This window comes from Stenella coeruleoalba (assembly GCF_951394435.1).
Source record: "Stenella coeruleoalba genome assembly, chromosome: 2".
In the NCBI taxonomy this organism is placed as follows: domain Eukaryota; kingdom Metazoa; phylum Chordata; class Mammalia; order Artiodactyla; family Delphinidae; genus Stenella; species Stenella coeruleoalba.
The window spans coordinates 168,560,026-168,582,429 of NC_137147.1; the positions used below are offsets into that span (position 1 = coordinate 168,560,026).

At 43.5% G+C, this 22,404-nt stretch overlaps 1 protein-coding gene across 10 annotated transcripts in view; it reads right to left on the reverse strand.

Moving 5' to 3' along the window:
• Positions 1-22,404, reverse strand: part of NEBL (nebulette) — a 522,125-nt gene that overhangs the window by 327,629 nt on the left and 172,092 nt on the right. For 7 of the 10 annotated variants that reach the window (XM_079913284.1, XM_079913283.1, XM_079913279.1 and 4 more), the window contains one exon: positions 7,832-7,926. In XM_079913284.1, coding sequence (XP_079769410.1) covers positions 7,832-7,887 — 56 coding nt within the window. In that variant the 5' untranslated portion in view covers positions 7,888-7,926. Of the gene's footprint in view, positions 1-7,831; positions 7,927-9,177; positions 9,801-22,404 lie in introns of those variants that run through there. The other 3 variants (XM_079913278.1, XM_079913276.1, XM_079913277.1) reach the window with 1 other exon arrangement.

Genomic DNA, 22,404 nt, shown 5'->3' on the forward strand with positions numbered 1-22,404 from the left:
CCTTGCATCTCACCATAATTTAGGAGATATTGCTGTGCTTCATCTCCAAATGTTTTCTGATCTGACATCACTCTGTAACAGACAGATCATCATAAAGAGACGGAAACATTTTCAAATGTGGCAGAACTCAGGACATGATTTGTAAATACGGTCTTCTACAATTTCAAAGGATACTAAAATTCATTCGATGTCATCAATGGTTCAATTCGGTAGCTGAGAATCAGATCATTTTGCATATACACTGGAACCTTTTTATTTGGTTCAAATAAAGTGTCTCCTTCCCTCACTTTCAATCATCCAGTTTCAAAAAAACAGAAAACAACTGTCATCCTCCCACATCAGATCTGTGTGCAAAAGGTCTAATTTTTTCTAGGCAGTACGTAAACCAAGAAGTCAGATAAGGCAGATTATAACTGACGCAAACTAGAAACCCTACGTATCACAATATCATCCCATAGAAACGGTTGCCTGTAACATTTTCTCCTCTCTTTAAGGGGGAGATATGAGACAACAGCTTTCAATTTATTATAAATAAGGGAGGGGACTAACATCTGGGTACTAATAGGTGTCATTTGATGTGCTGAGGCTTACTAATATTTCCCCCTTTTCATTTCTATAAAGTTCCTCTTAGGTAGAAATTATCCCATTTTACAGATTACAATTAAACTCAAAAGAAGCTAAACGAGCATCCATAAAGAATCTTTTACAAAGGCATCATATTTTGAAACCAAGCCTGTAAGCAGTGAAAGGAAATTCCACCACGTTCACTTTGTTTGTATTTATTTATTTATTTATTGGCTGTGTTGGGTCTTTGTTGCTGCACACAGGCTTTCTCTAGTTGCGGCGAGCGGGGGCTACTCTTCGTTGCAGCGCGCAGGCTTCTCATTGTGGTGGCTTCTCTTGTTGTGGAGCACAGGTTCTAGGCGTGCGGGCTTCAGTAGCTGTGGCACACAGGCTCAGCAGTTGTGGTTCGCGGGCTCTAGAGCACAGGCTCAGTAGTTGTGGCACACGGGCTTAGTTGCTCCACGGCATGTGGGATCTTCCCGGACCAGGGCTCAAACCCGTGTCTCCTGCATTTGCAAGCGGATTCTTAAACACTGCACCACCAGGGAAGCCCACCACATTCACTCTGGATTGGCAAAGGTGAGCCTCCTTTGGTGGGAAGACTTTACCCCTTGGTATTCAGACCTGGTGAAGCTCGGCCCCCAGACCACCATTCAGGTTCCGCAAGGCCTATTCTCAAGCCAGCTCCTCTAGATGCCCAGCCTCAGAAGGAACTCAGCTGGACCACATCCTGAACTGGGGGGGGCCGGGAGGGGAGGCAGGGACCACACTCTGAGCTGCAGCATAACCATCACATTCCCTGACATGGCTAATCTCTATTGAGCGCTGCCTGCCAGGCTCTGCGGAGACGGGGTGAGCAAGACAGATGCCCTCAGAGCCACCCTACACTGGAAGAGGGTGCAGACAGGTAGGCTCGTTGTTCCTCCATAGGATGGTGAGGGCTCTGAGGGCTGAGCTGAGTCCTGAGGGACGACTGGCGTGGGTTAGGGTGTGGCTGGCACAAACAGAGAGAGTGAAAGCAGTGGCTGTCTGAATTCATGGACTTTCAGCATAGCGTTGTACACGCTGGCAGCTTCCAATGCTCTGTGATGTGTGGGGCGTTAAGAATACGGAACTGGGGCTTCCCTGGTGGCGCAGTGGTTGAGGGTCCGCCTGCCGATGCAGGGTACGCGGGTTCGTGCCCCGGTCTGGGGGGATCCCACGTGCCGCGGAGCGGCTGGGCCCGTGAGCCATGGCCGCTGAGCCTGCGCGTCCGGAGCCTGTGCTCCGCAGCGGGAGAGGCCGCTACAGTGAGAGGCCCGCGTACAGCAAAAAAAAAAAAAAGAATACGGAACTGGGGCTTCCCTGGTGGCACAGTGGTTGAGAGTCCACCTGCCGATGCAGGGGACACGGGTTCGTGCCCCGGTCCGGGAGGATCCCACATGCTGCGGGGCGGCTGGGCCTGTGAGCCGTGCCCGCTGAGCCTGCGCGTCCGGAGCCTGTGCTCTGCAACGGGAGAGGCCACAACAGTGACAGGCCTGCGTACCGCAAAAAAAAAAAAAAAAAAAGAATACGGAACGAAGCTAGTGTTTCTCAAACTTTTTTTGACCATATCTTCCAGCAAAAATATGTTTTACATCATGATGCAGTACACACATTACACATATAACTAGGAAAAGAACATTTGCCAAAACAATACTCTTCCCACTACTCAAACCCATTCTGATATTGTCTCTCTTCTTTCTGTCTCTCTTTTTCTTTAAGTTCTAGATACAACCCTCGAATGGGTGGCAACCCATAGTGTGAAAAATACTGGTATAAACCTTTTAATAGGCATGACTGTCATTTCTTTGATATATAGTTGACCCTTGAACAACATGGGTTTGAACTGTGATGCACAGATTTTTTTCAATAAATACTACAGTACAACCCGATGCCTGGCTGCTTGAATCCGAGGATGCGGAACCACGGATGCGGAGTGGGCCGACCGTGGACTTGAGCAGCCTCGGATTTTGGTACCCGAGGGACGGTCCTGAAACCAATCATTCCTGGATATTGAGGAACTTCTTCTTCTGCCTTCTACCCTCCTTTTCTTCCTTCACTCCTCAAAAAAGTACCGCCAAAGAAATAAGAACACTACAGTTTCCTGAAGGTCTGTTATGTGCCAGAAACTGGGCTGGAACCTTGACATGCCCTGTCTCATTCATCCTCACACGGCCCTGCGGGTTAAGCATTACTATTCCCATTTTACAGATGAAAAAGCCAAAGCTCAGTGATCAAGAGACTCGTTCAGTAGACCGTGACGGAGCCAGGATTCGAATCCAGTTCTGTCTTGCTTCAAATCTCCAATCACCCTACTGTGCCTTTCATGAAAAGTTCTTAAGTAATTAAAGCTAACGTAATAGCAAGAATTTCCTAAGTCTCCTTGAGATAACTCAAGTCCTTGGAGTGTTATGGAACCAGGTTTGGGAGGCCTCAGCAGAGATAAGGGAAATATGAGGTGGAAAATATCTCGGGTTTAAATTTAATTCCCTTCCATGTCCTCTGAGTACCCCTTAGTAAAGGCACTTGTGGCGAGTCACCAACAGAGAAATGGTAAGTGAGAGCTACTGGGGGGCTGGCCTAGACAATCCCCCTCAAGGCAGGCAGGCTGAACAGAGCTGCCCGTTCTGAGTGGCTCATACCAGGAGCGAGCACCTTGCCCGGCATCTTCCAGGCTGTAGACAGTCCATACATATTTACAAAACGGAACGCTCACACAGGCAGAGCGAAAGTAAACACGGAGCATGGCTCCTGCTGGTTTATTTTTAAATTGGTCCAAAATTACGTTAAGCGAAACTATCTGTTGAGAAGGAAGTGTCTTTGGAAGGATAACTAAACGTATTTACAGCACAGACACTTGTGTTCTTTCAGCCCCCTAACTGAAGATACATTTGACACAGATTCAAGGGATATTTAACGTGAGCAGGTCAGGACAAATGTTCAGCCCCCCCAAAAACATCTCTGCAAAAGTGACGATTTGGGGAAATTACTGGCAAGGCTCCGCGAAGCGACTGCATCATAAACTGATCTTTCCCCTGACTTAAAATAACGTGATGTTTGGCGACAGTACGTTAACTGGCCAGTCATTGGCACTGCTATTTCTAAGTGATGATACTGCTCAGAATACTTTAAGAACTGATGTATTTTCTACAAACACATAATAAATGCAACTGTGACACCTACAATAAGTTAAATTATTTATCTGACAAATGGCCTTTAGGGTTTATATTCTTTGTGGGGCTTGCTGGGTAGCAATACATTTATCGTTTAACTTGGCATACCAACTCACATACAAATATATGAGCCGTTTTTTGTCTAATCAGCTAGTGTTATTTTCCCAGCACCTCTTAGCAATAAAAATATTGCCAAGTCCTCTTTTCTTTGCAAGTTCCACGATGGGAAAAAAATCCTGAACGTGCAAAAGAATCCACTGCCTGCTGATGAAACGTAAAGGCTTATGAAAACATGGCATGTCCTCAAGCAGATCAGTTTGTTTTTAAATGTTTTAGTAGGGTACACTGATGCATTAGGAACTAAATGTGTATTATACCTAATCTTACATCTAGCGTGTACTATATACCTTGATCATTCTATCAAAAGATCAAAATTTAAATATTAGGTAAATTATATTTTATACATGTTCTCCTTTGCATGAAGTCAAACAGGAAACTTGTTTCTTCTCTAAACACACAAGAATATAAACAAGCAACATATTTAGACCGAAGAAAATACTCACTACTTCATTCCATTAAAAAAAAAATGCCCCTGGGTATCCATTAAAATAAAAAGCTTTTATGCTTTCTTAAAACAATCCTAAATGTCTGCTTGTGCTTTCAGATATTTTCACCATATTTTAATATTTATTTTAAAGTTTAAGTTAATTACATGTTATTTTTACAAGAAATGCTACTTAAATACTCTTCCTGAAAGCTCTAAGAGGTTATGTAAAACAACAGAAATGACAGCAGAAATTAAAGAACTGATATTGAATCTCCAATAGTCAGAAGTTGCCATTTTCGTAACAACTGAATGTAAAGTATGAACCTTAATTGGATCCTGGATTTTTTTTAAAAAAAGCTATAAAAGACATCCTTAGGACAATGAGGGAGACGTGAATATGGACCAGATTTTAGAAGTTATTGTGAAATTTTTGTTAACTTTCTGAAGTGTGATACTGGCTCTGTGATTCTTCAAAAAAAATCCTTATTCTTAGTACGTGCATAAGGTCCTTTTTAAGAATGAAATATCTTGATGCGTGAAACCAGCTTGATGCCTGAAACTAACAAATGGTCCAAAAATAATAAATATATCTGTACATATACTAGATAAAAACATGAAGCAAATTCTGCAAAATGTTAATAAGAGTTACATCTCAGTGGAGGATATACAGACGTTCATTGCATTATTCTTTTAACCATTTTGTATATGAAAATTTTCATAATAAAAAGTTGCAGTGGGGGAAGAATAGTCGTTTTCATTTAATAAGCATGTATGTGTATTCACTCCTGAGCCAAACTAGGGGCCGATAAAATATTACCTTATATGGACACAGAATGTTTCATTTTTCAGTCGCAGTATACTTCAGAGAATCAATTTTCCACCACGGACCCAGAGAAATTATGGCAGCCCTTCTGGCCAAGATCACAGGGAACAGCTGATTGACACACACCACCTGATTTAGAGCAGAGGCATCAGGATCCCCAAAGGGTAATCCACGCTGACCAGTGAATTTACATGCCAGCCTGTGCCCTTGGAAAACTAAGGGTGGAGAATAGGGGCCTTCCAGCATGGAACCTTTATAGCAGACAGAACCTGCAACTTTGCTAGGCTCGTTTTCTGGGAGACAGCGTATCAAGTTGTGACATGAACGTAAAGCTAAATCAAACATTTAAACCATCGATTCTACTCATTCACCCACTAAAGATGGATTTCTGTCTTACCTTGTCTCTCTGCTCCATAAAGTGGGCTACCAGGTTCAACATTCAGCAAAAAAAAATCTGAGATGCTACTCCCAAAACTCTACTTAAACCTAATAACAAAGCACTAGAATTATATAAGAAATTTTAGAGAGAAAACCTGTAAGCATTCCCTTTAGATATAACGAAAGTATTAAAAAATAAGATTCAGACCTATGAAACAACATAGCACGATGTTTCTCATCTACAAACAGAGGTTTTTTTGTTTTGGGGTCCAAATCTCAACAGTTCTGGGCACTAGTTCACTACGAAGTCAGAGGGCCAACCAGCCGTCCATGACTTGCTGCAGAATCTGATATTCTTTTTTAACTGGAGTGAACTGAAACTCAGCAGTAAGCATTGAACTTTCAAGTGGCCTGATGCAATCAAAGACTCCACTTCAGTTACACTTCTTTCTTCTGTCCTTTTATTTTTATCATCTCTTTTCCTCCCTCATTCAATGCTTTATCTATATGTGTGTGTCTTGTGTGTGTGTGTATATATACATATATGTTTATGTGTGTGTGTACACATACACATAAACACATTATGCATACATATACACATATACATATATATTTGTTGCTGTCTTCTCCTTTTCTTTTTCCTGTCTTTCCTCTTCCCCTCTCAATTCCTCCAGAACCACCCAAAGGCACTGGTAAAACCCAGTTAAACTTCAGGCTGTGAAGCTATAAAGAATCCTGATGTGGCCCATGAAGCCTGATGGAATCAGGCCACAGGCTAGAAGGGTTACGGGAAGAATGGTTCACTTTCCTTTAACCGAAGAACAATCATCCTGTTTATGGGTTGTCAGGGCCCTTTCCCTTCTAGGGACAGCTACCTACCTTTGATCTTTAACCAGCTCACTACACCTCTCTTTAAGAGAAGCAGACGACCACGACACTGGGATCTCACTTATTGCTTCATGTTATTCTAGTAAGAGGCATGATACAGGAGAGCTGAAAACATCAATGGTTTGGGGCTACCTGTGGACTTCACTTATCCAAATCATGAATTCTGTTCAATGCCACCATTTTCTGATTTCTTGAAAAGTTTCTGGTGTATCTGTAAGCACTAAGCTAGGACCGAAGGAAATACAAAGAGATTTTTTTTTTTTAGGTTATTCATCAGAGAGGTATGAGCGCATTACATTCGTTTACCAAAAATTCACCGTCTATGAAAACTCACTCCCATGAGTGAAGCATGAATTAACCATGGGCCCTCCATCTCCAGGAGACCTGAATAAACCTGTTTCCAAAACTCCAGGGAGAATGAATCTCTGGCAATGCTCCAGCCAGAAGGCGAGGGATCCTCTGCCGCCTCCAGGCTGGAGAAGCCCCCACAAGGGAACCAGGAAGAAGGCGGCTCAGCAGTCAGTGCCAAGAGCCCACCGCTGAAAATAATCTGGGCGGAGGGATGCTCAAAGAGTGGAGAAACACATACCGAGGGCGGCAAGGTAGCCATTTGGAAGCACCGAACAATGTTTACAGTTTGCAGGCTCTAGGAGTGATCTGAGCCCCTTACCGAGGCTTATCCTCTCAATGCCTCAATTTCTTCATCTGACAAATGGGGAAAATAATAGTACTCCTCAAAGTCCCAGGGTCTGTAATGATTAAATGAGTCAGTAATGCATACAGTGCTTAGAATAGGGCCTGGCACATGGTAAGCACCGCATAAATGCTACCTAATCGCTAGTATTATAGGCTGGAAGCATGCCAATGGAAAAGCCTACTGAAGAAAACTTACCTTCTTTAATCCCCACCAAGAGATCTACTACTAACCAGCTGGAAGTACCCAGGTCTCAATTCTTTGATTCCCTTTATTAAGCTCCAGCAGCTCTGGAGTGGTCTCAGCTAAAGCCAAAGGAGCGAGACTCCTTTCTCTAAGCAACGAGGTTCGGGCAGAAAATGCAGTATGGCAACATATGATAAAAATGGAAACTGACATATGAATAAAATGCCAATCTATCTGACATGCATTTCAGAGCCCAGGTGTTCTCAGTGTGTAAGTTCTGCAGCTTCTAACAAATGTCCCTAAGTCTGCAACACTGTGAACCTCAAGAACCAACCTTCTGGTTGAAGACACACACAAATCACCCTGCACGTTAGAAAGACATAAATGCAATGAACTTCAACAAACTACATGGCCCCAAAGTATGGGGCATAAACAGGTAATTGGCCACTGCCACACCTGGGTGACACAGCAAGTCAATTCTTCAGAACAGGCAAATCCACTCACTTCCATATTCTGCTGCTGTGCCACACCTGGCACACTATGTTGACAATACTTACGCATTACAATAGGGCTTCTTTTCATAGCCTTTGTAGTTGTTCATGTTCAGAGCCATCTTGCAGACTTCACAATGGAAACATCCTTTATGCCAATACTGAAAAAATAAATATTTAAAATTATAGTACAATGCCAGTTCTTTCCAGGATGGGTACAGAAAGAAGACATTTTTTTTTAGTGCATCACAAGTCCCCGTATCTGAAAATACTACAACAAAATGACTGTAGGTACCAGTGGATGTTTGCTGACTTTCAGTTAAGTAAACAAAGAAGACAGTTATTAAAACGGAGTTTTAAATGACTCTCCACCATAACGTACAGACTCAGATGAAAGAAATGTCGCGGGCTCTACCCGTATTACACTTCTATGAGCAGCCAAAGAGGAATTCTGCGCTTGGTTAATGGAGAAATGGAGCCTGTGAAGTGGCCTCAAAAGGAAACCGAATCCAGTTCAAAGTGCCTAAACAACACTGTTTGTAACATCTCGATAAACATGTGCTCACCGGAAGTCAGGCAACCCGAGGTGGCCGGAGGCGCACTATGTTAAGTACCCCCGGACCCCCCATCCCTGTCCAGCTTCCACTAAATTGCGGGAAAGGCGGACTCTGTCTGGGATGGCTATAGGGATGACGGCGTGCTCTTATGAGGCATTTGTATGACCACACGCAAATTTCACAGCGACCGCCTCCGGCTGGGTTCAACTGTCAGTCGCTCAGGCTAGCGCCAGGGTCTGTCTCCCAGGCTGCTCAACTCCATCCACGCCCGGGAAGGGCAGGGAAGCAGGGCTGCAGGGGCCGGTCTAGAGCCACTTCCTCTGGAATTCCCCAAGCGGGTGGATTAGCCCCCAGTGGGTCTGGCTCGCCGCGCTCAGCCCGGGCTCTCCGGCGGGGCTTATTCTTAGCAATGCGGCAGCGGCCGCCCCACGACATGTTAATTACTATCCGCCTCTCCACCTCGCCGCCCTCACGCGAGGCGCTGGGGCGGGGGTGAGGTGGCGATCCGGGCGGATCCCTGAGGTGGGCGTGCGGGGCAGTGAGGGGTCGCAGCGGAGGTGGGAGGCGAGCGGCTGGCCGAACTGCCCCTGGGGGCCCAGCCCGGGCCGCGCACCTCCAGGCGCCCTCCGCAGCCGCTCTGCCGCCGCCCGCACACCGACAAAAGCCTCTCCCGGTTCCAACATCACGATCGCCAAGCGTGCTCTCTGGCCCTCCTGCGGGCGTCTTGCTTCGCGTGCCCTCACCCGGGGCCAAGACACACAGACGCGCACACACACGCACAGACCCACTCTTCTCTTTCCATCCCAGATGCCAAAACTTCTCCGAGCAGGTGCAGCCCGGCGCCTCCTCGCTCACCTTATCCAGGCAGTTGACTTTCTCCGTGGGATACACGACTTTCCCGCAGCGGGCGCACTGGGGGTTCATTGTCGCGGTTCCCGGGGGAGGCGGCTGGGCGGAAGCAACGACGGCTGGGGGCTCCGAGGAGCCGCTGTGACATCCCCCGGCGAGCCCCGCACCGCCTCCGGGCAGGCGGGAGGGCGGCGCGGGCCGGGCGCCGGGGTCTGGCGTCGGCGCGGGGCCCGGGGCGAGCGGGCCGCGCGGCGCGCGGGGAGGCGGCGGGGGCGCGGGTGGGTTCGCGGCGGGGCCTGGCGCCGGGGGACGGCGGCGCTCTCGGGCTCGGCTCCGGCTCGGGCTCCGCGCCGCTCTCTCTGCGTCGCTCGCGCTCCAGGTACCGGTGACTCACACAGGCACTCGCTCCCGCCCCTCGCGCTCACTCGCTCCCCCGCCTCGCCGCCGCGGCGCAGGCCAAACCCACCGGCGCGCCCCGACCGAAGTGACAGGGAACGAGCACGTTGGGCCCCGGGGAGGGCGGGCGAAGCGGGGGAAGGGGGAGGGCAGACACAAGGAAAGCTCCGCAGACCGCGCGGGCTGCCACCCGGAGGCCTGGAAGCGAGCCTCGCGCCGCTGCCGCAGCGGGGGCGGCCAGGTGGGCGGCGGCGGCGGAGGGAGGGAGCGGTGGGGGTGAGAGGACGCGGGGCTGGAAGGGCTCAAACCCGCGCCCTCACTGCCGCCCTTCCTCCTGTCTCCTGCGCCGGCCGGTGCAGCCCCCCTCCCAGGCAGACTGACATTCCTGGTACCCAAAGGTCGCGCGGGGAGCGCGGGGCGGGGGTGCGCCCGCCCTCCTCCTCCCGGACCCCGGGTCGCAGGCAGCGGCGCACCAACGCCTGCGCAGCGCCCCGTCCCCGGGCGGAGGCTGGTCCGGGCGCGCGCAGCGACGCGCTGGGGCCTGGGAGCCTGGAGACACGCGGGGAACCCGGAGACTCACGTACCCGCGGCGCCCCCGGCTGTGCCGCGCCGCTCCCACGGGCCTCCTCCCAGAGAAAGCGTTCCCCGTGTGCCTGCGCGAAGTGCTCGGACCCTGGATGGGAAGAGACGTCTCTCACTGGCTCCTCACGACTGCACTTTTTGTATCTGTTCTTGGAGAACGACTGGTCATTTTAGGCCCGAATCAAGCCCTTCCTGATTAACTAAACGGTCATCATTGGTTTTGCTGTGTGTGTGTGTGTGTGTGTAAACACTGTAAATTTTTGCAATTAAACACCACAGGGTCTAGGAAAAGTTCTTCACCTCCATGAAGGGAAGCAATTACAAACTCATGGTCCTAACCGGAAGGGCCAGAAAATCAAGCTGAAGGCTGAGGGGAGGATACCAAACGGAGTAGGAATCGGTTTTCGGTTTTAATAAGGTTACTGGACTTGCTTTGTAAAAGCAGCAAAATGGAGCTACGCGGCCTGGGTTCAAAGCCCAGCGCTGCCCTTACTGTCATGTGACTTTGTGCACATGACATACTTCGTGCATAGCCTCTCTATGCCTCAATTTTCACATCTGCAAAATGGGGATAACATAGCGCTACAAAACAGCTCCTGCTCTCCTAGTGTGAGGATTATATGAGTCAGCAGTTTTGAAGTGTTTCAACCGGCCTGGCTCTTGGTAAACGCTGCGGAAGTGTCAGCGAGGATTATCATTGGCCGGTTGTAACAAATAAGCAAACACATTCCGTTGCTAGCACACAGATTAAGACTCAGTAATGCCACATAGCACTACTGTAACAAATATGAGTCGTTTTTTTAAAAAATCATAGCTGCAGCCTTTCATGAAAAAAGAAAACTACTGATTTCTGAGCTCCTCAGGCAGGCTGCACTGATGAAATAACATTCATCATGAGGCTGTGCTGTTTGACTTTTCCAAAGAGATCATTTCTTAAAAGAGGTCCATCCACCAATGCAGCAGCCTTTGAACCACTCTTTGCCTGGCTCACAAGCCCACCACAAAAGCAAATAAAACAGTAATGTGCTGTCAGAGATGATCAGTTGTTTAAAAACACCCCAAGAGCTAATTAGAAATGCTTAAGACCATGGGTGAAAGTGGAGGATTTTATGCTAAGTGAAACAAGCCAGGCAAATACTGCATGGTGTCACTTACACGTGGAATCTTAAAGGGAAAAAGTGGAACATAGAGTAAAAAGTGGTTGCCAGGGGCTGTGCAGTGAAATAGGGAGAGGTTGGTAAATGGGTACAGACATTCAGTTATAAGATGAATGAGGTCTGAGGATCTTATATATAACATGGTGACTATAGTTAACATGGTGTTGTATACCTGAAATTTGCTAAGAGAGAACTTACATGTTCTCATTCAAAAAAAGGGAAAATATGAGCAGTGGTGGATGTGTTAACTCCATAGGGGGGTTCCTTTCACAATATATATGTACATCAAATCATTACATTGTACACTTTAAATAGCTTACAATTTTATTTGTCAATTATACCTCAGTAAAACTGGGGAAGGGGAAGAACCTACATTGAATATTTATTTAAATAAATAAATGGCTGAGGAAAAAGTATGTGATCACCTGGAAGACAGTAATTTTTTTTTAGCACTTAGATCTTCATAAGTGTAGATCATAAAAGATAGTCTAAAACTCCTATTGTCCTTTTTAAACGGTAAGCAAAAAGTTCTAAGGAGGCATGATGGTGATATGTGACATTTATAGCTGATTAATCAGATATTTTAACTAGGAATTATATAACTTCCTAGCCAACCAGCACCTATCACAATGCCCGACACATAGTACCTACTTATCAAATGTTTTTTGAAAGAAAGTATAAGACAAATGTATTAAAATTGGAATTAACTATGGTGTTTTATTCTCTCAAAAGTAAACAGTGAATACTCAAGTTATATTTTCCTCTCATCTATGTTTTTCTTGCTAATTTTATTTTCTGCATTAAGCCAGCTTCTAAGTTTCTTAGTGCCACTTTACTGATGTAAGAAGAGTTTTAATACCATCCGTCTTTAAAGGCTTCTTTATTTCAAAATTCAAAGAACTATAAACAGAGAATTGGCAGAAACCTGTCATCTGGTCCAGCCTTCCTCTTTCAAGCAGATGAATGATTTAATTATCCACTGGGGAGACCTTTTGCCCCTTTCATGTCTTTTTCACGTGATTAGTCAAGAAATCGGTCCTTATGGTTACTATACCCCAATATCTCTAATTAAATCCTTTTCTACTGGCTTGGACATCCACAGATATAAAGAAAAACTTACCATCATGACCCTTATGAAAACATTTATAATACTTAAAAAATTAAAATGTTTCTTTAGTTAAAATTCCAAAATCTATTTACTTTTACCTCTGAGACCTATTTACATAGAACCTATTGAAGTCCCTATAATTACCCTTATTTTTTAAGCTACATAAAAGGAACTTCAAATTAAAATCCTTGAAGAGTAATTAATATTACAAAAGGCCAAATAGTGGCTTTGACAAACAGAGGATGTAGAGTGTGGTGGATTGTATTATTGGTTCACCATTTTTTGTTCCTTTCCAGCCTGGCAACACTTCCTGTAAGCAGAGTATATTTCCCCACTGCAGTAACTCTGAGCTTGGTCATGTGACTTCCCTTAGCCAATGGAAATCCAGAGGTCATGACTTAGAGCAGAAGCTTTACAACATTTGCATGGTTTGCCTCTGTTCTCCCACCTCTTTGAGCCTTGGCACCTGGCTGTAAGAAGAGCATATCCCAGGGAGTGGCTGCTTCTTTGACTTTTCTCCAGGAATTTAAAGACCTGTCTAGACAGTAGAGCCAAAATGAATTCAGTAAGCCCAGTCATGCCCAGCAGAGCCACAGCTCTGGGAGTAAGAAATAATTGTTTCTGTGAGCCACTGAAATTTGGGTGGGGGGGGGGGGGTTGTTCATTACTGCAGCAAAAGCCGACTGATACACCAATAATAGGAACTGAAGAGAAATGCTTTCCACTTCATCACACCAAAAAGAAACTAATGGATTTCCATACAAGATTCAGTATGGGCTATTTTTTTTTTTCTATAATACATGTTAGAAGTGTAGTAAAGCATCTGTCTCATTACTAATTAATAAATGATTCATTCTCTCATTACACAAAGTTTTATTATGTGCCCTGTATTTGTCAGACATTGTGTAAAATTGTGTACATTTTTTCAGCTGGCTCAAATTCACCATAGAGGCAACTTTTCCAAGCCAACACTTTGGTAGGTGAAACTAAAAGAAAATGATAAATTTTAGCTCACAATTTCATTTGATAGCTGTATATGAGCCTTAGCCTAATGACACATCTTTCCAAAGATCTCATGCACTTACTTTAGAGAAATTACCTCATTTACCCTTACAGAACCACCACAAGTCAATGAGAAATGTAAAATAAAAACATTAATGGAAATTTAAGATTCAGAAGCTGTTATAGAAACAATTACTAATTTTCATTCATCCATTCAATATAAAAGTATTGGTAGGCAAGATGTTAGGTACAAGGGGATGCAACGGAGAATAAGGCATGATCTCTGCTTATAATAAAATCTAGTGGGACAGATAAGGAAGCAATGAATTACAATACAATGTGATAAATGCTCTAGAGTAAAACCCTGCCCCCAGACACTGTGGCAGAACAGAGGAGGAACTTGTAATTCAGCTGGGAAGTCAGAAAATGCTATCTGAAGGAAGTGCACACTACGCTTCTTACCAGGAGTAGGAACTGGCTAGTGCCACTCCCCCAAGTATATGAGCACCCCTAAAATGAGGGGTTTAGGGTAATTAGCCTATTCGTTCCTATTTCAGGGATGGTATTATTATGCTTTTACACTCATGCTGAAATTTTTATATCACTTTAATATCCCCTCCTAACATAGCATAGCAACAAACTTCAAATAATGATGATTTTTTTTCTCTTTTTTTCCAGTATTATTGAGAGATAATAATTGACAGACAGTTTAGGGTGTACCACATAATGACTTGACTTACATATATTGTGGAATTATTTCTTGATAGATGACACATCTCTTCAAGATAAGGCCCACCAAATCTCCAATTTAACAAAAACATTTGTAGATATCAACTCATAATTGTAAGTTTGCCACAAAACATTTTAAGATCTGGAAAGAGGGAAAAGAAAAGCTGGGGGAGCAGCAACATCTTGTTCTGGTCCTCACGGAACTGAGCCTCCCCCAGATGAAGGACAAGACAGACCCTCTGTGGTAGGCAAAACAAAGGCCCTCCTAAGACAACGTCCACATCCTAGTACTCAGAACCTGTGAATACATCACCTTACATGGCAAAAGGAACTTTGCGGATGTGATTGAGGTAAGGATCTTAAGATGGAGAGATAATCCTAGATTATCCCTGTGGGCCAATGTAATCACAAGCATCTTTATAAGAGGGAGGCAGGTAGGTCTGAGTCAGAACAGGAGATGTGACAATGGAAGCAGATGTCAGACAGAGAGAGATTTGAAGATCCTGCTGGCCTGGAAGACAGAGGAAGGAACCACAAGGCAAAGAATGTAGGTAGCCTATAGAAGCTGGAAAAGGCAAGGAAGCAGATTCTCTCCCCCAGAAGGAACACAGCCCTGTCGACATGTTGATTTTAGGACTTCTGACCTTCATAACCGTCGGACAGTAAATTTATGTTGTTTTTAGCCACTAAATTTATGTTGCTTTTAGCCACTAAATTTATGTTGTTACTACAGCAATAAGAAACGAATATACCCTCTATGTGTGAATTCTGTTCTGTCTTTAGGACCACACTGAGTTCCAGGACTGCTAAAAGCAGCAGCTGGAAGTCAAGATGGCTGTGATGCTCCATCATTGTTGTCTCCAATGGAAAGATCCTAAAGCAAAGTAGTTAAGAGCACAACATGCCTTCATTCTCTCTCCCCCATCCTAATTAAAAGACTTATTTTACTGGAAGTCTTCAGATAATTGCCTCACTTCTCCATTTAATTTCTCACATAGATAGAAATATTCTGGGTTTCTCAAAAAGTCAGCATATTTCTCTCCATCTTCCTCTCCTCCTCCTTAGAGTAACTCGATGAGTAACATCCTCATCTTCCCAGCCAGAACCCTAAAAATCAACCCAAATCCCTTCCTCTCTTCCTAAGCAACCCTGTCCAGGTACCCAATCCTGTCAACTTTACCTCCAAAAGAGTTGATGGATCTGTTACCATCCTCACTGCCACTGCCTTAGCTTAGCAATTTATCATATCCACCCTGGATGGTTCTATAACAACCTTCTAAGAAGTCTTATCATCATACAAGTCATGGAAGGACTCCATGAACTGTGAGAAAATTAATTTCTATTGTTTAACCCACCCACTTATGGTGTCTGGTATGGTAATTTTGTAATACCTGTATGGTATTTTGTTATGGCAGCCCGAGATAACTAATATATTACCTCAGCATGACTTATAGTCAATTAAGAACTAGATCAAGTTCTCAGGAGATGGGCAAAATGGGTGAAGGTAGTCAGAAGGTACAAACTTCCATTTATAAAATAAATAAGTCATGAGGATGTAATGTACAGCATTTTGACTGTAGTTAATAATGCTGTATTGCACATTTAAAAGTTTCTAAGAGAGTAGATCTTAATAGATCTCATCACAAATTTTTTTTTACAAAAAAAAAATTTTGTAACTATGTACGGTGCCAAATGTTAACTAGTCTTATTGTGTTGAGCATTTCACAATATATACAAATGTCGAATCATTATGCTATACACCTGAAACTAATAGGTCAATTATAGCTCAATAAAATAAAATTAAAAGGTTGCTTTCTGCCAGTGAAATAATTAATTAATTAATTGCAAATCAGATCAACACAAATGTTCTTCTGGCCCAATAAAAATAGTGATAGAAAAAAAAGTGTTTTTTTTAATTCCTTTGTCGACTGAAAAACATGCACAATGTGAGAGTTGTGAGTTAAGTTTTATTTGGTGCAACAATGAGGACTATAGCCCAGGAAACAGCCTCTAAGATAGCTCTGAAGAACTGCTCCGAAGAGGTCAGTATTGTATATGACTTTAGTGATGGGGGGATGTGCAGTCAAGCACGCATTTTGGCAGAGGCTAGCTGCTAGTCACAAGGAGCAGATGTCTCTGTTAAAGATTTTAGTGTTTTTATAGATATGAGAAGATGCAAGAATTGGGGCTCATAAAATCTTCTGAAAATATCTAACTATCTGAAGACCTGTTCTGCCAGTTTTTCCCAGAGCACAGAGGGCCTCATTCCTGATCTCCGCCCTGAACTCCTTTCAGGGTGTGTTGAAGGTCAGCAACTGCAGTGGCTAGTGACCTCATCCTTGTAGAGGCAGATGGCAAGTAACAATTTTTATCTGGCAAGGCACCCTCATGGTCTTAAATTCGACCCTGGCTTGGAAGGCATTTCATGACCATTTCATCCTATGGTGCTGGAATGCTCACTCCTAGGTCAGGCGAGGATGTCATTGATGGGCCACTCAATGTGCTCTCACGGGACTAGGCCCTGTTAACAGCAGCCAAAAGTCTCTGGACCACCTGTCTTACTAGTCTGTTATGGTCCAGGAAAAAAAATTCCCTCTTGTTGCTTCTTCCGATATCTAAAGTTACACTATTACAGTCACTGATCTCATATAGAACTAAATATCTGGTCAACTGGCTCAAGTCACCTGGTCATCATTTTATCAAAGGCTCAGTCACACATTTGGCAATGCAAAAAGCAACAATTTTGTAAAACAGACAAAATACAAACAGTATATCCAGCAGTGTTAGTAAGGTCATGAGTAAGAATTTAAGCCAAGAACTTCCATTAGGTGCAGCTCAGTGTATTCCCAGGTCATCTGACTTAGTCTGTTCTGTACCCGTCCTTATCTTTAAGGGAAATTATATATTGGCCTTGCTCATAAGGCACCCAGCCCAATTTCCTAGTGTTCCTAGGCTGGCTATCCTTAGTATGGTTTAATCGTTCCCAACAGAATGAGCTTGAGTGACCCCAAAAGAAAGTTCATATTTATGGCCAGGGTCAGAGCAGGTATTATTAATTGACCAGGTGAGGGGATCCCACCTAGTAATACCAATAGTGGCCTCAACAGAACTATAATTTCTTTCTTCTAGAATAAATTTCCTAAGGGCCATCCAATAAGAGCCCCGGGGTGAAGAAATCCACCAAGGTAACCCACAAGTACTAGATACAGATAACTGAACACAAACCCAACAACTGGATTAATTTTAAACTCTGCATAAGATTGTGCCCAAGAAAGAAATATATTTGGTTCATAAGCAAAGGTGTGAGGAAGTATCAAAGTAATTATCAAATGAGGTATAAAGTCTTGGTCCAGCATCTTGGGTCAGCTGTCTACTTCAGATGTCATCTTCTCATCCTGGTCTGGTAGTTTCTCCTCTATTTGAGCGTTGTCTAATGGTGATTTTGAGGTCATCAGTCCTCTCTATAGCCCAGTCCAGTGCAGGGGCCCTTTGTAAATGAAAATTAATTCAAGAGTCAATTCCCTTAAGTTTCACTGTGTATGAGCTAGTTAAGAGTAACTGATAAGGGTCCCTCCATCTAGGCTGGAGATAGTCCTTTAAATGATGTCTTTTCCAGTATACATAATTACCTGGTTGCAGGTCATGGGGCACCTGATCTTCATCCAAAGAGATTACTGAGATAAGCTTCAGAAACAAACTTACAGTGTCCTTTTTTTGTTTATTAAAGTATAGTTGATTTAAATGCTGTGTTAATTTCTCCTGTACAGCAGTCATTCACTAATATTCAATACATATACATTCTTTTTTTAATATGCTTTCCCATTATGATTTATCACAGAATATAGTTCCATGTGCTATACAGTAGAACTTTGTTGTGGTTTTTTTTTTTGAGTTTTATATTTTATTTATTTATTTATTTATGGCTGTGTTGGGTCTTCATTTCTGTGCGAGGGCTTTCTCTAGTTGCAGCAAGTGGGGGTCACTCTTCATCGCGGTGCACGGGCCTCTCACTATCGCGGCCTCTCTTGTTGCGGAGCACAGGCTCCAGACGCGCAGGCTCAGTAGTTGTGGCTCACGGGCCTAGTTGTTCTGCGGCATGTGGGATCCTCCCAGACCAGGGCTCGAACCCATGTCCCCTGCATTGGCAGGCGGATTCTCTACCACTGCGCCACCAGGGAAGCCCACCAGTGAGTTTTATATCAACAAATCCAATGATGCATTACCATTCCTTATCTTATTGAGTGTCTCCGAAGAATGTGGCATCATGGCTACTCTCTCCCTGAAACACCATCTTTGCCTGGATTCTGGAACTCCACATTCTCCTGGTTTGCCTTCTTCCTTGCAAACCGCTCCTGCTCAGTCTCCTTTTCCTACACCTTCCTCCTCTTGCTGGTGTCTACATGTTGTGTTTTCTCAGAGCTCAGTCCTCAAACATTTATTCTCTTCAAATGATCTTGGAGGGGCTCAGGACATGCCACCCCAAAATAGGCCACTAGTATAAAAGCACTTAAGCCTAGCCACTTTGGGTCTTCATTTTTCTATGAGGACCCCCATGTACATGTAAAAATTCTTAAATAAAATCTCTATGCTTTTCTCCTGTTAACCTGTTGTATGTCAACTTACTTCTCAGGTCCAGCTGGAGAACCTAAGAGGGAACAGGTAAAGCTTTACCTCCCCTACAATCTCATCTAGGGATATGGCTTTAATTACTATTTATACACGATGACACACAAATTTACATTTTCATCCCAACCTTCTCTATTGAATGCCAGGCTCATATATATTGTAATCTATGTAACATCTACACTGGATATCTAATTGGCATCTAACATATCCTTAACATAAGGCCTGATTTCCCCCCATAGGTTCTTCCCTCACTCTTTTTTTTTTTTTTTTTTTTTTGGAGTATAATTGCTTTACAATGGTGTGTTAGTTTCAGCTTCACAACAAAATGAATCAGTTATGTATATACATATGTTCTCATATCTCTTCCCGCTTGCGTCTCCCTCCCTCCCACCCTCCCTATCCCACCCCTCCAGGCGGTCACAAAGCACCGAGCTGATCTCCCTGTGCTATACGGCTGCTTCCCACTAGCTATCTACCTTACGTTTGGTAGTGTATATATGTCCATGCCTCTCTCTCGCTTTGTCACAGTTTACCCTCCCCCCTCCCCATATCCTCAAGTCCATTCCCTACTAAGTCTGTGTCTTTATTCCTGTTTCACCCCTAGGTTCTTCATGACATTTTTTTTCTTAAATTCCATATATATGTGTTAGCATACGGTATCTGTCTTTCTCTTTCTGACTTACTTCACTCTGTATGACAGACTCTAGGCCTATCCACCTCATTACAAATAGCTCAATTTCGTTTCTTTTTATGGCTGAGTAATATTCCATTGTATATATGTGCCACATCTTCTTTATCCATTCATCCGATGATGGACACTTAGGTTGTTTCCAGCTCCGGGCTATTGTAAATAGAGCTGCAATGAACATTTTGGTACATGACTCTTTTTGAATTATGGTTTTCTCAGGGTATATGCCCAGTAGTGGGATTGCTGGGTCATATGGTAGTTCTATTTGTAGTTTTTTAAGGAACCTCCATACTGTTCTCCACAGTGGCTGTATCAATTTACATTCCCATCAACAGTGTAAGAGGGTTCCCTTATCCATTCTATATATAATAGTTTGCATCCGCTATCCCTAAATTCCCACTCCATCCCTCTCCCACTTCCCCTCCCCCTTGGTAACCAGAAGTCTGTTTTCTGTGTCTGTGAGTCTGTTTGTTTCATAAAAGTTCATTTGTGTCAGACTTTAGATTCCACATATAAGTAATATCATATAGTATTTTTCTCCTTCTGACTTACTTCACTTAGTATGATAATCTCTAGTTTCATCCATATTGCTGCAAATTGCATTATTTTGTTCTTTTTTATGGCTGAGTAGTATTCCATTGTATATAAGTACCATATCTTCCATATCCATTCACCTGCTGATGTATGTTTAGGTTGTTTCATGTCTTGGCTACTGTGAATTGTGCTGCTATGAACATAGGGGTGGCATGTATCTTTTTGAATTATAATTTTGTCAGGATATATGCCCATGAGTGGGATTGCTGGATCATATGGCAAATCTATTTTTAGTTTTTTGAGGAACCTCCATACTGTTTTCCACAGTGGCTGCACCAACCTACATTCCCACCAACAAAGTAGCAGGGTTCCCTTTTCCCCACACCCTCTCCAGCATTTGTTATTTGTAGACTTCTTAATGATGGACATTCTGACTGGTGTGAGGTCATTATAGTTTTGGTTTACATTTCTCTCATAATTAGCTATGTTGAGCATCTTTTCATGTACCTGTTGGCCATGTGTATGTTAGAGTCTCCTTTTAATAATTCAACTGAACTTTACAATAATATAACATAACAGCAAGGAACTACATGTGACGCGAGAATTCGTAAATACAGACCTCAATTAACAGAACTAGAATTTAATATTCACTGAAACATAACCTTTGTCTCTCTACACTTACCCTCATTTCTACCAAATACAGCCAAATTAAGACTAATGTGTTTGCAAAATAAGTCTGGTTTCAATAAACCTGGCCTGATGATTTATATAAGTAAATTGATCATATAGACTTTTTTTGTAATTTTATTTTATTTATTTACTTTTTATACAGCAGGTTCTTATTAGTTATCTATTTTATACATATTAGTGTATACATGTCAATCCCAATCTCCCAATTCATACCACCACCAACAACAACAACCCCTCCCTCGCTTTTTCCCCTTTGGTGTCCATACGTTTGTTCTGTATATCTCTGTCTCTATTTCTGCCTTGCAAACCGGTTCATCTGTACCATTTTTCTAGATTCCACATATATGCGTTAATATACGATATTTGTTTTTCTCTTTCTGACTTACTTCACTCTGTATGACAGTCTTTAGGTCCATCCACATCTCTACAAATGACCCAATTTCGTTCCTTTTTATGGCTGAGTAATATTCCACTGTATATACGTGCCACATCTTCTTTATCCATTCATCTGTCGATGGGCATTTAGGTTGCTTTCATGACCTGGCTATTCCAACAGCGCTGCAAAGAACATTGGGGTGCATGTGTCTTTTTTTTTTTTTTTTTTTTTTGCGGTACGCGGGCCTCCCACCGCTGCGGCCTCTCCCGCTGTGGAGCACAGGCTCCGGATGCGCAGGCCCAGCAGCCACGGCTCACGGGCCCAGCCGCTCCGCGGCACGCAGGACCCTCCCAGACCAGGGCACAAACCTGCGCCCCCTGCATCAGCAGGCGGACCCTCAACCACTGCACCACCAGGGAAGCCCCGCATGTGTCCTTCTGAATTATGTTTTTCTCTGGGTATATGCCCAGTAGTGGGATTGCTGGATCATATGGTAATTCTATTTTTCGTTTCTTAAGGAACTCAATACTGTTCTCCATAGTGGCTGTATCAATTTACATCCCCACCAACAGTGCAAGAGGGTTCCCTTTTCTCCACACCCTCTCCAGCATTTGTTGTTTGTAGATTTTCTGATGATGCCCATTCTAACTGGTGTGAGGTGATACCTCATTGTAGTTTTGAGTTGCATTTCTCTAATAACTAGTGATGTTGAGTGGCTTTTCATGTGCCTCTTGGCCATCTGTATGTCTTCTTGGGAGAAATGTCTATTTAGGTCTTCTGCCCACTTTTTAATTGGGTTGTTTATTTTTTTATTATTTTTTTAATATTGAGCTGCATGAGCAACTGTTTATATATTTTAGAGATTAACCCTTTGTCCGTTGATTCATTTGCAAATATTTTCTCCTTTTCTGGGGGTTGTCCTTTTGTCCTATTTATAGTTTATTTATAGTTTCCTTTGCTGTGCAAAAGCTTTTAAGTTTCATTAGGTCCCATTTGTTTGTTTTTGTTTTTATTTCCATTTCTCGAGGTGGGTGGGTGATTTATGTCAAAGAGTTTCTTCCTATGTTATCCTGTACGAGTTTCATAGTGTCTGGTCTTACATTTAGGTCTTTAATCCATTTTGAGTTTATTTTTGTGTATGGTGTTAGGAAGTGTTCTAATTTCATACTTCTACATGTAGCTGTCCAGTTTTCCCAGCACCACTAATTGAAGAGACTGTCTTTTCTCCATTGTGTATCCTTGCCTCCTTTGTCATAGATTAGTTGACCATAGGTGCGTGGGTTTATCTCTGGGCTTTCTATCCTGTTCCATTGATCTATATTTCTGTTTTTGTGCCAGTAGCATA